The sequence below is a fragment of the Ptychodera flava genome, unplaced genomic scaffold, assembly GCF_041260155.1.
Source record: "Ptychodera flava strain L36383 unplaced genomic scaffold, AS_Pfla_20210202 Scaffold_43__1_contigs__length_1316584_pilon, whole genome shotgun sequence".
Classification (NCBI taxonomy): domain Eukaryota; kingdom Metazoa; phylum Hemichordata; class Enteropneusta; family Ptychoderidae; genus Ptychodera; species Ptychodera flava.
The window spans coordinates 1,091,635-1,107,862 of NW_027248365.1; the positions used below are offsets into that span (position 1 = coordinate 1,091,635).

The window sequence follows — 16,228 nt, forward strand, 5'->3', positions numbered from 1 at the left end:
TGCATATGGCCAGCAGCGATGGAGCATCTTAGCGCTGGATAAGGGAGGGACCGGAACCTATAAAGGAGGATTTGGGTGATTGGCGGACGGCAATCAAGACTCCACCACCGTTGACCCCAGCACAATTGGCTGGATTTGACGGCTACGATGATGTACAGGACAGAGAACCAGCAGAATATGTTTCATTGCCTCCCCTCCCAGGAATAGTACGCCTTACCAGCCGAGAGAAAGACCCCCAGAGAAAGACCCCCAGCAGATCACCACCACAACGCCAAGCTGGTCCTGACGCTGCTTGGATGATATGATGGAGAAACTTGTGACTAACCTGCAACCAAGGACTAATGAGTCTGGGTGGTATCGTAAACTGAGAGTTTTCTCCGGTAGGTTGCCAGTACCAGTAAATGAAGACGACTACGAAAGTTGGGCAGAGCAAGCAGAGCAAATGATCAAAGAGTGGAATGTATCAGACGCAGAAAAGAAGAAACGTATCGCTGAAAGTTTAGCCGGACCTGCTATGAACACTATTAGGTCATTGACCCCAGCACCCAATTTGACAGTACGTGATTACCTTGATGCCCTTGAGGGTTCGTATGGCACAAGACTTACACCTGCCGAGTCTTTGAAGGCATTTCAGTCGTGTTATCAGAAAGAAGAATGGTCACATTCTCAGTATTTGCAGGAATTACAGACTCTGTTGCGACGAGCAATACGACAAGGCAGTGTCAAAGAGTATGAGGCCGATTACCTTCGCCTGAAACAGTTCACCGATGGAGTGTTGTACAATGAAAGCCACTTGTCATCGCTGCAACTCGACACGAAGCTCAACCAACCGCCAGGTTACATCGAGTTAATGCAGATGGTAAGGAAGGAGGAAGCACGTCAAGAAGAGAAAGCTAAGAACAGAGCCCATAAGGGGACAACACCGAGTGCCAGTACGAATTACACCGCTGTCTGTGATAGTTTTGAAGCAACCGCAACATCGGCACCAGTGGCAAAGCAAACATTGGATAAGTAGGATATACAGCAAGTAGTTCAGCAGGTAATGGATCAGATGATGAAAGGAAACGACAACCAGTCACCCACACAGCCAGCCTCGAGTAACACCTGGTCGACGCCCCTTACGAAAATAGTCTGTAGATATTCAATTGAACTCTGATATTCTATAGAAATTCTGTATATTATATGGAAATCTGATGAAAATATGCTTCCATTGAAATTCATTGAAAATTTTCAATACAATTCTGTAGAAAAATTTAAATTTTATAGAATTTTAATGTGTATAGAAACTTTAAATTCTATTGAAGTTTGCTGATAATTTTCTGTAGAAAATCTGCAGAAATTAAACATATTTTTAATGGAATTTTTCAGTTCCATAGCTTTTGTGGAAATTTTTTTTCTGTTTTTTTTTCCCCACAGTTTACACTGTTTCAGACTTAAGTTCATGTTTTTGCATGTTGGCATGAGCTTTGATAAGAACTCAGTGACATATATATAGCTGGTTTCAATATGGAAAAGGTAGTGACATATACCTATGGAGAGTTCTAAGCACATTCTCGTGTACCCTTTAATTCTGAAAAGTTATTTTCATTTACACACACGTGCCAGGAAAATGTATACAGTTTCAATTGTACCATATTCCTTTTGCCATTGCTTTCGTACATTTCATGACTGTACACAGACCAACCTGACTCTCTTTGTTAGATCCTAGGTCAAGTGAGCTGACCTGTGCCTTTGCTTTGTTATGCAAATAGTTTCCTGCCTTTACAATGCGCTGATTACATAATAGTGTAGCCACGCATTATTCATTTGAACTTGAGGCAGTCCACAGTGCACATGGCTCTTATGAAAAGTACTAAAGTTCAACTCCAAATTCCATGGAAAATTAGGATCCAAGGTCCATTAGCAAGATTCTAACAGTGTTATGGAGAAGGGAGCTCACTAATATGTCACAACTGTAAGGATCCACATTGCAGCATCAACTGAAAATTACGTGAGTTAAGATACACAACACTTTAATTATGCACTTGGCTGAGTTGACAACTCAAAACTGCTAGACTGGAGAGGTAGGCCTTGCATTCATATGTGTAGGTTGCTTTATATTTTGTAGTCCCTGTATGTTTCATCAAGTTTCGAACGATTGTTAATCATAATTCTTTTAGAAATAAACTACATGTTTATAATTTACTTGCTGCCTGATTTTTTGTGAGTTTTGCAGTAATTCCTTGCATTGGTATCTATGGCAATATCATACGGTGGTACTCCTTACTTAATAAAGTTTAACACATATTGTTGTCTTACTTTCTAAGAGATTGAACTTGTATAAGACAAACAAACTTCTGTAAAAGAGTGCAGAAATTAAATATAGTTTTACAGAAATTCTACATAAACATTCTGTAGAATGTGGTATAAATTCAAATAGTGCTACAGATATTCTGTAGAACGTGTATCGAATTTACATAGAAATTCTGTAAATTCTACAGAAATGATACAGAAATTCTGTTGAATTTCTACAGGGGGCCAAAACTCCATTAAACTCCGTTAATTTCCATAAAGGTTCAGTAGAATTTCTGTAGAAATTCTGTATCACTTTAATTGAATTTTGTCATCAATTTCAATAGAATTTCTACAGAAAATTTTCATAAGGGGCCAACTAGTCAGCAACGACCACGTCAGCAAAATCGCAGGAGAGAGAGCAGAACCAGTCCCAAGTGTCGACACCAGCTTCCACCCCAACACCAGAAACGTCGACATCAGCAACGGAGTCGTTGAGTTCTAACCCAGCGGGATCTGATATGTTCAAGAAATTGAACTTTTGCTTTAATTGTGGTTTGGACGGACATACGGAGAAGAAATGTTTCAGAAAGGATAATCCAGACCTACAGTTGGTCAAGCAGAAGTTCGCACGAGCATTTTTTGAGTCGAAGGGAAACTACCGGGGACACCCACAGTAGAGGGGCCAGTGGATGTCCAAGAAGAGTGTAGCCCCAGTAATACACATGAAGAAAGGAAAGACAAAATTGAAAACATTGCACAAGTAAACGAACACTCCGTAGCCAGTAAACCACTACCCGAAGGGCTGGTAGGCGATAGTATGACTACAGAAGTGTTCGTCGATGGAATCAGTTGCCAGTGTTTACTTGACAGTGGTTCCCAAGTCACCCTCATTTCGCGCTCGTTTTATGACCGACACCTGTCTCACTGCCGCCTCAAGCCAATTGAAGACTTGGTAGTACGTGGTGCAGGTGATCAAGTGGTTCCGTACTATGGGTATATTACAGTATCTATTCGGTTCCCTAAGGAAGTAGCTGGAGTGGAGGAGACTTGTGAAACACTTGCGTTAGTTACCCCAGACCGTGACCAAAGTGGAGACGTACCAGTGATTTGTGGTACCAACACTAGTATATTTCGTAATATGGCCCATAGATGTAAAGAAATAGCGGGAAAGCATTACTTGAAGAAGTTACCGATGGCAGCCCTCTTCACCGAAGCATACAAGAGGATAGATGCCTTTGACAAGTGTGGCCATGATGGACGGATCAGCCCTGTTAGGCTAGCAGGGAGGAGACCCGTTACTATACCAAGTGGAAAGACAATGCCATTGACATGTATAGGAAGAGGAATAATTGGATTGCCAGAAACTACCGTGTTGGTGGAAACCCCATCCCATCACCACACCCCAGGAGGATTGATAATAAAGAGCAGTGTCACCACCCTCCTACCAGGGAGTACCCAACGAGTGAAAGTCATTGTGCATAATGATACCAGACATAACATAACCCTCATGCCAAGACGTGTTGTTGCGGACTTAGTCTTACCAGAATGGGTGCGGCCCATACAACCCAGTGAACTTATACCTGAACCAGAACAAAAGGGCTCTGAGGGGAATACTGAGTGTGGCAGTTACCAAACGAAAGTGACAGCACAGGACAGTGCTGACAAGACAGAAAATGAAGCGGACTTCATTGTGGACTTTGGTGACTCCCCGCTTAGTTATGAGGACAAGGTCAGAATCAATGAGAAGCTAAAGCAACGACGGCATGTGTTTTCGCAACATGATTGGGATGTAGGACATACGTCGGCCATTGAACATCGCATTCCCCTGAGCGACCCGACCCCTTTTCGTGAGAGGTCACGGAGAATTGCACCGGCGGACTTCTACGATACGAAGCGCCACATCCAGGAATTGTTAGATGCCGGTATAATAAAGGAGTCAAAGAGCCCATATGCTTCGCCTATTGTGCTTGTGAGAAAGAAATCGGGGGCGATACGTATGTGCGTTGACTATCGAACTCTAAACACGAGGACAATACCCGATCAGTACACGGTACCTAAGATACAGGAAGCACTCGATTGCCTAAACGGGTGCACATGGTTTCATGTGCTGGATTTGAAGTCAGGTTATTATCAGATACCCATGGCGGAGGAAGACAAGGAGAAGACAGCTTTTATATGTCCCCTTGGTTTCTACCAGTTTGAACGGATGCCCCAGGGAATCACAGGAGCACCAGCCACTTTTCAGAGACTGATGGAGAAATGTATGAGTGATATGCACCTGATAGAACTATTGATATACTTGGATGATTTGATCATATTTGGCAGATCAGTTGACGAAGCAGAAGACTGGCTAATGAAAGCGCTGGACCGATTAGCTGAGTATGGTTTGAAATTATCACCTGAGAAATGTCAGCTATTCTGGAGGACAGTCACCTATGTCGGACATAAAGTTGATGAAAATGGCGTGAGCCCTGACCCCAGCAAGATAGAAGCTTTGAAGAATTGGCCCACCCCAAAGAATATTAAAGAGCTAAAGACATTTCTTGGATTTACAGGATACTATCGACGCTTTGTAGAGAATTATGCCAAATTGTCAAGCCAATGAACGACCTGACTGCTGGGTATATCCCTCCGAAGTTGAGAAGAGGCTAGGGAAGTACAAGGACAATGATGGCGTACCATTCAGAAGTGCTACAGAACCATTCGGCGATAGATGGACGCTAGAGTGTCAAAAGGCCATGGATAAGATCATCGAACTACTGACAAACGCACCAGTATTAGCCTTTGCAGACCTATCCCGACCGTTTATACTGCATACAGATGCCAGTCTGGATGGCCTGGGTGGAGTACTGTACCAAGAAAATGATGGCCTGCTTAAACAATCGCCTTTGCCAGTCGAGGACTGACAAAAAGTGAAAAGAGATATCCAGTGCATAAGTTAGAGTTCCTCGCCTTGAAGTGGTGTGTCACAAGCAAGTTTCACGACTATCTGTATGGGACGAAGTTCAAAGTTGTTACTGACAACAACCCGCTGACTTACGTCCTTACCACAGCAAAGTTAGATGCTACGGGACACAGGTGGTTAGCTGCCCTGGCAGCGTATGATTTCACACTACAGTATAGAAGTGGCCGAGCAAACATCGACGCTGATGCACTGTCTCGCCGACCAAATGCAGACATGCCAGATGACCAAGAATCACTAGATATGGAAGAAAAGATAAGGCGACTGAGAGAGCGTGTCCTAGGAGTTGATAAACAATCAGATGAAATTATGACCAGAGAAGTGATAGGCGCCATTACCATGAGCCATGGTATCACAAGACCCACTACAGCCAAGGTATGTCAGCATAGTGTTCTGTCTTGCACTTGTACCACCGAAGTTGACAATAACCAGCACCACAGTAAGATTGAATCACCCGCACTTGCTGAAACAGTGGCCATCTCAGCAGCTGCATTGCCGAAACCGTATTACCAGTTACAATACTATGGTGAAAATCCCCCTGGAACCCCTGTCTCCATGGTAGCAAAAGAGAAGGATTGGTTCGCCTTGCAAAGAAATGATGAAGTGTTGAATGAAGTGATAGGCTACATTGAAGACGAAAAGAAGAAAGTAGACTTGAAATCACTTCCTGATGAAGTCAAGATATTGCTTAGACAAAGAAACAGGTTGTTTCTATGGCACAGAGTATTATTCCGAAAGACTAGAGATAACCATGGAAGGGAGACTAATCAGCTGGTATTACCGACCAAGTATAGGGCACAAGCCATGGAAGCCTTGCATGATGACATGGGTCACATGGGAGTCGACCGAACTTTCGATCTCCTCAGAGCAAGATTCTACTGGCCAAGGATGAGAGCAGATGTGGAAAGAAAGTGCCAGACTTGTAGTAGGTGCGTACAGAGAAAACAGTTGCCACGCCGCGCTGCTCCGATGATAAACATCTTCTCCAGCTGCCCAATGGAATTAGTCTGCATCGATTTCCTGACAATAGAACAGGACAGAAGTAACACTCAGAATGTACTAGTGGTAACTGATCATTATACTAGATATGCTCAGGCGTACCCGACTAAAGATCAAGAAGCAAAGACGGTGGCGAAAGTTCTATGGGAGAAGTTCTTTGTGCATTATGGACTACCAGCCCGTATCCATAGCGACCAGGGACGCAGCTTTGAGAACAGACTCATAAGAGAATTACTGAAAGTGGCCGGTATACGCAAGTCTCGAACTACCCCATATCACCCTCAGGGGGATCCGCAGCCAGAGAGATTTAACCGTACGCTGCTGAACATGCTAGGAACGTTAAACACCAAGGAAAAGCAGCACTGGAGTCAGCATATCAGTTTTCTGGTGCATGCTTACAATTGTACCAAGAATGATGCCACTCAGTTCTCACCGTATTACCTCATGTTTGGAAGAGAAGCCAGACTACCCATTGATCTTTGTTTTGGTGTTAGCCCAGATGAATACACCAAACATCGATTACTTGCAGTACGTCGAGGACCTGAAAAGCAGACTGAAAGGAGCCTATGAATTAGCTGAAAATGAAGCAAAGAAGAAAGCACTCGCCAACAAGAGACGCTATGACAGCAAGGTGCGTGGTAGTGATCTGCTTGTGGGAGACAGAGTACTAATACGCAACGTCGGGTTGATAGGCAAACACAAACTGGCCGATCGCTGGAAACCTGATGTGCATGTTGTTGAGAAGAGATTGGACGACAACTTGCCCGTGTATGTGGTAAAACCAGAAACTGGAGATGGGGTAGAACGGACACTACATAGGAACATGCTACTTCCTATTGGCTATTTGTCCGCCTCAGAACCAGAAGAGGTTGAAATTGAAGAAAGAAGACCGGTTACCAGACAGTTCGCCAAACAACAGACTGATAAGAAAGAGGACACAGACACTGATTCAGATATGGAGGAATTGTTTGCCAACCCGCCAATCCCCAAAGCATCACCCATAGTAACCGATGACAATGATATCAGCACCATAGAACAGCAGCTGACCCTACTGATACAACAGATGTGCCTGATGAAAAAGAAACACACCAGAATGAAGTGGAAATTATGCCACAACCACCCAAAGAGGGACGACCAAAACGACAGAATGCTAGACGGCCTGCTGATAAATTGACCTATGACCGAATGGGGGTACAAGCAAATTGCAAATTTGCTAAGCCTGTTAAGTCCTACCACTCATGTAATACCTTTACCGGGTACAGAGATGTTTCTTGTTTGCAAAGACGTGAAGTATGATTAGAGTGACTGACTGTTAAAAACAATAACAGTGGGTTACATTGACAATGACCTTTGCCTTTTTAAGTTTTAATGTTTTAACTTGAGTCTCATTATATCAATTACCAAAGTAACTTACACCCGGAGTGTGTAAGCATCTGAGGGGAATGTGTAACCCCGGTTACGATTGTAAGTCATGTGATTAGATCTGCTGCGTGTTGTTTGAGTGTGATGACACATGTGTGGAATTTCATTGATAGCGTCTTCACCCACAATGCATTGCAATGCTCTACTGATTTTCACTGCTGAAGACAGTACTTTGGTGTGGATGTACGTTTATTATTATTTTTTTTTTATTATTTGTTTATTTCGGACAACATTAGTCCATATAAATTACACAAAGGAAATACAGATACTGTGATACAAAAAAAATGGTGTTGGATATACTATCCATATATAAATTCATTCACTAACCATGAAAGATCGACTTTCTCCACAGGTTACGCAAGTCAGAACTGTAAAACAGTACATCATTGACCATTCTTACAATTGTATTTTCACTGTAAGATATTCTTTTCATCAGACTATACATTTGCTTTCGTAAAAGAGCATCAAAACTATCAATCCTATTAGAAACAAACATAGAGCTTGCACTACTGCGTCTCTCATAGCCAAGAAAAATGCGAGCTGCATTATTGTAACCAACTTTCACTTTTTTCAAGACACCAGCAGTATAATTAACCCACAGATTACCACCATATAATTGGTAACAATATGCTTTGAAAAGGTTACACTTTACATTCAATGAACATAATGAAAATTTTCTCAAAAGCATATTTGCAGATACATATAATGCTCTCTTTTGACGCTCAATGTCTTCATTATCACTAAACTGGTCCGTCACCAAATACCCAAGATGCTTTTTCTTTGCTACAAATGTAATTTTCATACCATTAAGATAAACAGATGGAGTATAGGAATTATTATCCGTTTTACTGCCAAGGAGAAATTCCAAGACAACGTGGTTGGTCTTTTACATGACTGTGTTTACAGGTATGTGTATTTGAGCGCTTTGGTATTGAAAACAATGAACTTTTTAAAGTCTCAAAGTGTGAGACACACCCCTCAAGTTAAAACGTGGAAGGACCATGTGTTTTCCCAATTGACAGGAAAAGTTTCTAAGTTGTTATTCTGTAGTTAGTTTGATTCTAGTAGTACTTTATGATAGTAGTGAAGTTTATTTAACATGTTGAAATTTGGGTTTTCTGATTTTGAAGGAAATTTTCTGTGATTCTTAGTTCTTTGTTTCAATGGGATTTTTGAACAGTGTATTTGCTATCATGTTGACTTAGTCTCATCCTGAATGAGATTGTGTAAAGAGAAGGAAACGCTTACATAACTGCCATTGGTCTTTTACATGACTGTGTTTACAGAGGAGATCCAGTTAATGAATTACTGGTAGACTGCGTGTGTTCCTGTGTGTTCCTATTGTGTGGCCCGAGTGAAGAGCCAAGGAGTGCCTGGAATTTGTTCGAGTCAATCATCAACTCGAGTATGGCTACCAGGGTTGGAATAACAAATCCCCAGGGAGGAGCGGCTGGAAGGACTCTGTGTGTGTAACGTAGTTTCCTATTGGATAGACTATCATCGTCATAGCAACACGACGGACATTGACCTACAACTTACGGAGAAGCCATTGTACAGCCATATGAACAATAGCTAAGTGAATGAACCCTAGACAACAGCCATTTTAGAATTATCTGGAACTTTATTATGGTGGATGAACTTTAGATTTTGCGCCTGGAAATTATTTTCCAGTAATACTGCCATTGGTTTTAATCATTGTAAACCAGTGTTTTATTCTTTTATTATTATTATCGTTAGTAGTAGAGATTTTAGCTGTAGTGAAATAAACCTTAATATAAACTGCAACGCAAATTGTACGATAATCATTCTTTCCTGGTTTGTTTATTGTGTGATATGAACCTTGGTCGGGTTTAATTATCTGGCTAAATTTAATTGTCAGTTTAATTACCCGGTTACATATATATATATATATATATATATATATATATATATATATATATATATATATATATATATATATATATATATATATATATATATATATATATATTCATATCGAAGTGTACAGATGACTGCGGGTAGCAACTACTGAAGGAAGCACGCACCTTTGAACTAAAACGAAGAGGTTATCGATTAAAGTTTATTGAAATTTGCATGCCAACAAAACCAGAAATGCAGATGATGTGGGTTTGAGGTCGTCTGGTGCACAATGGTGTCTGTCTCGTCTCGGTCTCAGGTGATGTTATATAAGGTTACGTTGTTTACACATTGGTAGCTGTTTTGGGAAAGGACGTGAAGCCACTGTCAATGCGGCGATGTCCTGTGTCACGGGTGCCAGGAGAGAAGGGGAGAATCCCCGGGATGGATTTCGATACAATTCTGACCTCCTTGGGTGACTTTGGACCATATCAGAGAAACTCTTCGTGTTTAATGCGGCATTTTTGGTGACAGTTCCGTTCATCGTATTTGCGCAAGTCTTCATAAGCGACGATGTCGACTTCGTGTGCCTGGCTGAGATTCAAAACGGGTCATCCCCGAACGCGACGTCCTTCAGAGCAACTCAGATCGTTGAAAATAGAGGAGGGTGTGACATTTTTGAGAAAACACTCACCAAAAACTGGTCTACGGTATACTCGAGTACTGACCTCCTATCACACGCGATTGTGCACCGCCTTTGTTGAAGGTCGATTCCCTCCGAGGTTGTGCTGGCGTTCATGCTGAAGCTTAGACAAAGCTTTGATTCAAAAAAATCCAAGTCCAAGGTTGTATTGCAATCTTGTACAAAGGTTAATGCCCAAAGTTTGAATGAGGTTATTTTCGAAGGTTAAATACAACTTCAGCCTTAGAACCTTCGTCAAATGTTCACAATGAACCTTTCGACAACCTTAGTTTTCCGAAAGGTTAGACAAAGGTTACTTTCACAAGGTTAAATACAGCTTCGGCCTTAGAACCTTAGTCAAATGTTTACAATGAACCTTTTGACAACCTTAGTTTTCTGAAAGGTTAGACAAAGGTTACTTTTGTAAGGTTGCTTAAAGCTTCAGCCTTAGAACCTTCGTCAAATGTTTACAATAAACCTTTTGACAGCCTTGTTTCTTAAAGGTTGGGCAAAGGTTATTTTCCCAAGGTCAAATAAAGTTTCAGTCTGAAAACATTTTTGAATTTTGATTTGAACCTTTCAAATATTTTATTTTTAGATACATAGTATGAATGCTGTTTTCGAAGATAACATATAGAGTTGTCTAAAAAGATACTTACCTCATATATACAATTCTAACTCGTCATTTTCATTATCCAGTATAGTAATTTTGTCTGATGTCCTCGTGGCCCGGCGCGGCAGGCAATCGCATTGTATGGCTATCGTGACCTTTACACTGTGATGTAATAACGTATGTTGACAGGGAGCATGTTGACAGCGCCACCTTCTTGTCGTACCATTGTTTAAAGTTCAAAAGGGGTGTTTGAACTACACAGAGGGATTAACAAAACAATTATCGCAAAATGTAGAAATTGTGCTGAAATGGCGTGTTTTATCGGCGATTTTGGTTTCTATAGAAGAGGAAATTTGACACTATAAGAAAGTTCAATATCTTTTCACACTCTAACGCTATTTGGACACTAACTCACATCGACCCGAGAATTGCAAAGTGGTTTCGCCGGACCTTGTGGTCGGTGCACATGGTGACTGGAAGTGGTGGTATCTCGTTTTTGGAATCTAACGAAGGTGTGTTATTATTGTAATTTTTCCTGTGATTATCTTTAATTAGATACCAAGTCCAATTTTTAAATGGCAAGACTTTAAGTTTAAATGTGATTATTTTACATACGGTAAATTGGGAAAAAGAGCGATGAGAACATTATCATCGTAGTTCGGTCTGATGACCATGTGCTATTTTCTCGAGAATTTATGTCCCCCAATATATCTTTCTTGATTGCAAAGATCGAGCATCGTTCATGCTTGGTCGTGACTTGTTGGCTCATTAATAGGTGGATCATTTCGTTCAAATTATGTAAATATGTTATGTTCTTGTTGGCCATTTGCTAATGTTCCTGGACTGGGTCCTACTAATTATTTAGGGGTACACCATTTGATTTCTTGGGGGGGGGTATGGAGGATTTTGAGAAAAAAAAACTGTCGCCATGTGGGATAGAAGAAAAAAAATTGATCCTATCATGGCCCGATAAAAAAAATTTCATAACAGACAGAGGTTAAAAAAAAATGTCAATATACACCAGAAATTAGCTAAATTTGGAAACCCTATTCTCATGTATTCTTTGCGGGTGCACCGCCATAGGCGGCGCAAATGTTTTTTCCCACGAGCAATTCTTTTTTTTCCCCAGCACTTATGATATAAGCAGGCACTACATAGGTCTACTTTACACCTCAGTACACTCAATGTTTTCCTTCCCTTTTCTGACCGAAGAAATCATATTTTAGGATTTCTGTTGCAATATCTCAATGGCATATGCACTATCTAAAGGGGACTATTTGACTTCTGTAAATTGTGAAAATTTTGAAACCCAAGACAGGAGGATTTAATAATCTAGAGTTAAAACCAATACATTATTCTCTCAATATAAATATATTAGAAAGATGTACAAGTTGACAATGAATAATTGAGGAACAACAAATATAATGAATTGCAAGGGAGGGGGTCACCAAAAAAATTGAAAACTTCAGGGGGATATTACTCAAAATGTGGAGAGGAAGAAGGGGGGGGCGGGGTTACTCAATTTTTTTGTCTGAAATAAATTGAAACATATCAGATTGCACCATTGCACACATCCATTTCTCAAACTTTTCAATGTGAGAGGGGGCACCCCCTCTCGTGCTCTCCCCCCTTGGGTCTTCTAACAGTTTTACTTGTAAAACACAAATTTAAAATACCTATCGGATTGCATTACGCTGCACAGTGGCGCACATCAATTTCTCAAAATTTTCACAGGATCTAGGACACAACTGAACTGTTGTGAATCCATCCTTGATTATCACGGGGGGGGGGGGGTACATGTTTTAATTTACCTCAGTCCAATGACAATTTTGACAGTTAAACATACTATATTCAGGCTTTTCATTAGAAGCTGGCAGCTGGAGAAATGACAGAAGAAGGTCACAGATTTTCCGTTCCTGTATATTTATTTATCTATAGTCTCTGGCAAACAGAACTGTTTTTCACAAATTGTATTGTCATTGTTTGTGTGTCATGTTTTAATTTACCTCATTCCAATGACAATTTTGACAGTTAAACATACTTTATCCAGGCTTTTCATTAGAAGCTGGCAGCTGGAGAAATGACAGAAGAAGGTCACAGATTTTCCGTTCCTGTATATTTATTTATCTATAGTCTCTGGCAAACAGAACTGTTTTACACAAATTGTATTGTCATTGTTTGGTTGTTGAATATTTTGACACAAACACTGATCATGTAAAAAATGTAAAAAAATATTGCAGTGTTTAATGTCATTTTCAAACAGTTTTACTGAGTGCAAAATAACCTGAAACTCATCTCAGATTGCACCATTAAACACATCAATTTCTCAAAATTTTCAATACGACAGAGGGAAACCCCCTTTCATACTCTCTCCCTTGGGGTATTCTAACAGTTTCCCTTATTAAAAAATTAAAAAACACTTCTCAGATTGCACCAGACTGCAACATTGCACATATCAACATCTTAAAAATTACCATGCAAGATAGGGGAAAGCCCCTGTGACAGTTTCCCTCTAAGCCTCTCGTGTATTTCTCTCCCTGTACTTTCAATGCCCGGTCAGATATCCTAGTGAAAACCCTGTCATAATACCCATCCAAATTAAACAATATACTATATGGTTAGATACTGCGTGACCTTTTATATCTTTATCGTATTGTGACTTTGAATTTCATTTTGATGGGTTCACCTTTTTTGAACCATCATGAGATAACTGATGATAGCCTAGTAGGGTACATCAGGATTTCAAAGGTCTTAACTGTTGCTGTATTTTTTAAATTTTACAAATACATGTATTTGTATTTAACTTTTCTAAGTGGGGGAATCAGTCAAAATTTCAGAGTTAGAGAAGGGACTTACTCAAATTCACCATGGTTGACGAGAGGGGCGGTCACTCGAAATTTCGGAGTTTCAGGCCGTAAATTATAGGACAGCTACCTTATATATAACGCATTACAAACTTGATGACAAATTAAAAAATATTGCACTGCTCCTCCATTAGAAAAAAAAAAATGATGCAGGTCTGAGAGTAGAAAAAAAATTGTTGTAACTGTGACAGGAAAAAAAAATTTGCTCCCATACAGATTCTCTCCTTTCCCCCCCCAAAAAAATAATCAAATTGTTCTCCCCTTAATACTGCCCTTTCATAATTGCTCGATGACAGCCCGAGAACTGCCCGAGGAAAAAGTAGGCCAGATTTCGTCCATTTTAACACTAAGCCAGTAGGTTCGGTCTATTTCATGCCAAGCCAACCAAAATTATTGTTGATTTGGCATTAATTTTGATGCTTTCTCAGGCTGTTTTGGAACTCAGAAGACGCCGAACTTAAAGGACGTCGCCAGCTTGACAGTGAACCTAATGTGGTGAAGCTAGCAGCCAAATACGTATCAGGCAATATTATGGTGTGTATAAGCAAGCACCTTTAACTTGCAAGCCATTTTCCTCTTTTAGTGTGACATCAATCAAACGTACAAAATTGCTGATACAACTACAAGTATTCACATAAACATTATTTATTAACTTCTTGTATGGATCAAATTCAACTACACTTATACTGCACATCAGTAGTATTTTCTTAGAACTCAAGATACAGTCTGTAAAGTCAAAATATGTAGTGTTCATCCTTTTCACTTACCATGTTCTATGCTAATACATCAATATTATCAGACTATATACACCTTAACTAGTTATTAGTTTCTTTGCATAAATTTCAGATATTATAGTTAGCATGTCTATGCTGGTGTATATCCATTTCACTTAGTGTGTCTTACATATATACACCCAACTAACAACCAAGACTATATCTCAATTCTTAATTAATTTCTTTGCATTGAATTAACCTGATTTTAATCAGAACGATGTGCTAGCCAATGGCTGTACAAGAGAATATATTGTCTGCTTGGATGAAAGAAAGAGTGTGTATACATTCACATCTCATGTCTTACACATAAATATCCATACTAAGAACTAATACTTGTCTTCTTTCTTAATTAATTTCATTGCATAAATTATTTCTGTTTCAATTATTACCCTTGTGCTTATCATGGCAATACAATATACCGGTAATGCCAGTGTATGTTGGAATGAAAGGAAGAGGGTTCATACATTTCAACTAAGTTGTCTTACACACATACCAACAAATTACACTTGTCTCATTTATTAAGTGATTCCTTTGCATAAATTGATTTTTTTTGCAGAAATTATGTCTATTTCAATTAACAAATATATGCTAGCCTATGGCTGCACAAAATTTAATCATAAGAATACCAAAGTTAAATTTTTATTTTTTTACAAGTAGACCATGCAGTCATTGATATTATTTATATGAAACTATATAAATGTGCGAAAAACTGTGTTTATAAACATATATTGCTGTGTTTCCTCTGGATTCTGGAATTTTACAGTAAATTTACGTATTGGGTATTGAAAGTTTTCGTAAATTTTTAAATTTATAAGCAAACTTAACCGTGCCAATACAGAATATCATTCAATCAAATTCAAATAAAGTATCATATGCTTAGAACTATTTTGAGGTTTTGGGACATTCAGCTCCTAGTCAACTAGTTGCTTCGTTGCATTCGTATATTTACAATTCAACAATGAAAAAAATGTTAATTATCTAAAAATTTAGTAATTTTTCGAATTTGAGAGTGGCAGCGGAAACACATTATTGAAATGACAGATGTATTCTAGATTCCAAAAATTCTCTTAGTATGAGTGAATTTGAAGCGGTTGACGAGAAATTTATTGTGGTTGTAATTACATTTATAACGTACTTTTGATTCTTCTGACTTCGTTGCGTTCAATTCGATATCTCTTATTTACAAGTTTCAAATCACATCTACCACCCTTGCAGTCGTGTACAACACTGATCATTTGAACTATTTTTTTGGTTCAACTAGCGAATGCTGTCCTGTCTGTCTTATTACTTGGCAACCAAAGAGCTCATCAGTTAAAGGTGTGTTGGGTGATACCATTTCTGTTTCGTAATCCTCTATTTGGATGACCCCTTTACTTGGTAGTTTGTTTAACTTTATTTCAGCAATTGTTGCGATGACACCGATTCTGTCCTATCAAAATAGATTGATACATGAAGTGTTATTAATAATTGAAATTCTTACAACAATACACTATTCACATTGATCCAGAATGACAATTGTAAGATCACATGTGGAAATGATAGATAATCTTTAGACCATCACTTTTTTTTAATTTTCAGAAAAGACCCTCTGAATGGTGACGCATAATTGCAATTATATAAATTCAATGACCATGATTTTTACAGTGGAGTCAACATGAAATGGGACGCCTAATTAGCAAATTATCAATCTGTATGCTGGCCAAATTGTGAATTCAGTCGGTAATTAAGAAGGTAATTTGTTTACTTTTCAGCTATATCTGTTTTTATTCTAGTCAACCAGTC

General features: G+C 39.4%; 1 protein-coding gene and 1 long non-coding RNA gene across 2 annotated transcripts; both read left to right on the plus strand.

Moving 5' to 3' along the window:
• The first annotated feature begins 304 nt into the window (after positions 1-304).
• On the plus strand, positions 305-1,015 carry LOC139128085 (paraneoplastic antigen Ma2-like). Its single transcript, XM_070693941.1, has one exon. The coding sequence runs from the start codon at positions 305-307 to the stop codon at positions 1,013-1,015; it is 711 nt and encodes a 236-aa protein (XP_070550042.1).
• A 7,506-nt stretch (positions 1,016-8,521) lies between these two features.
• LOC139128098 (uncharacterized) lies at positions 8,522-9,442 on the plus strand. The gene is made up of 2 exons (XR_011551184.1): positions 8,522-8,563; positions 8,944-9,442. It is a non-coding gene; the product is annotated as an uncharacterized lncRNA (long non-coding RNA).
• Positions 9,443-16,228: the final 6,786 nt, after the last annotated feature.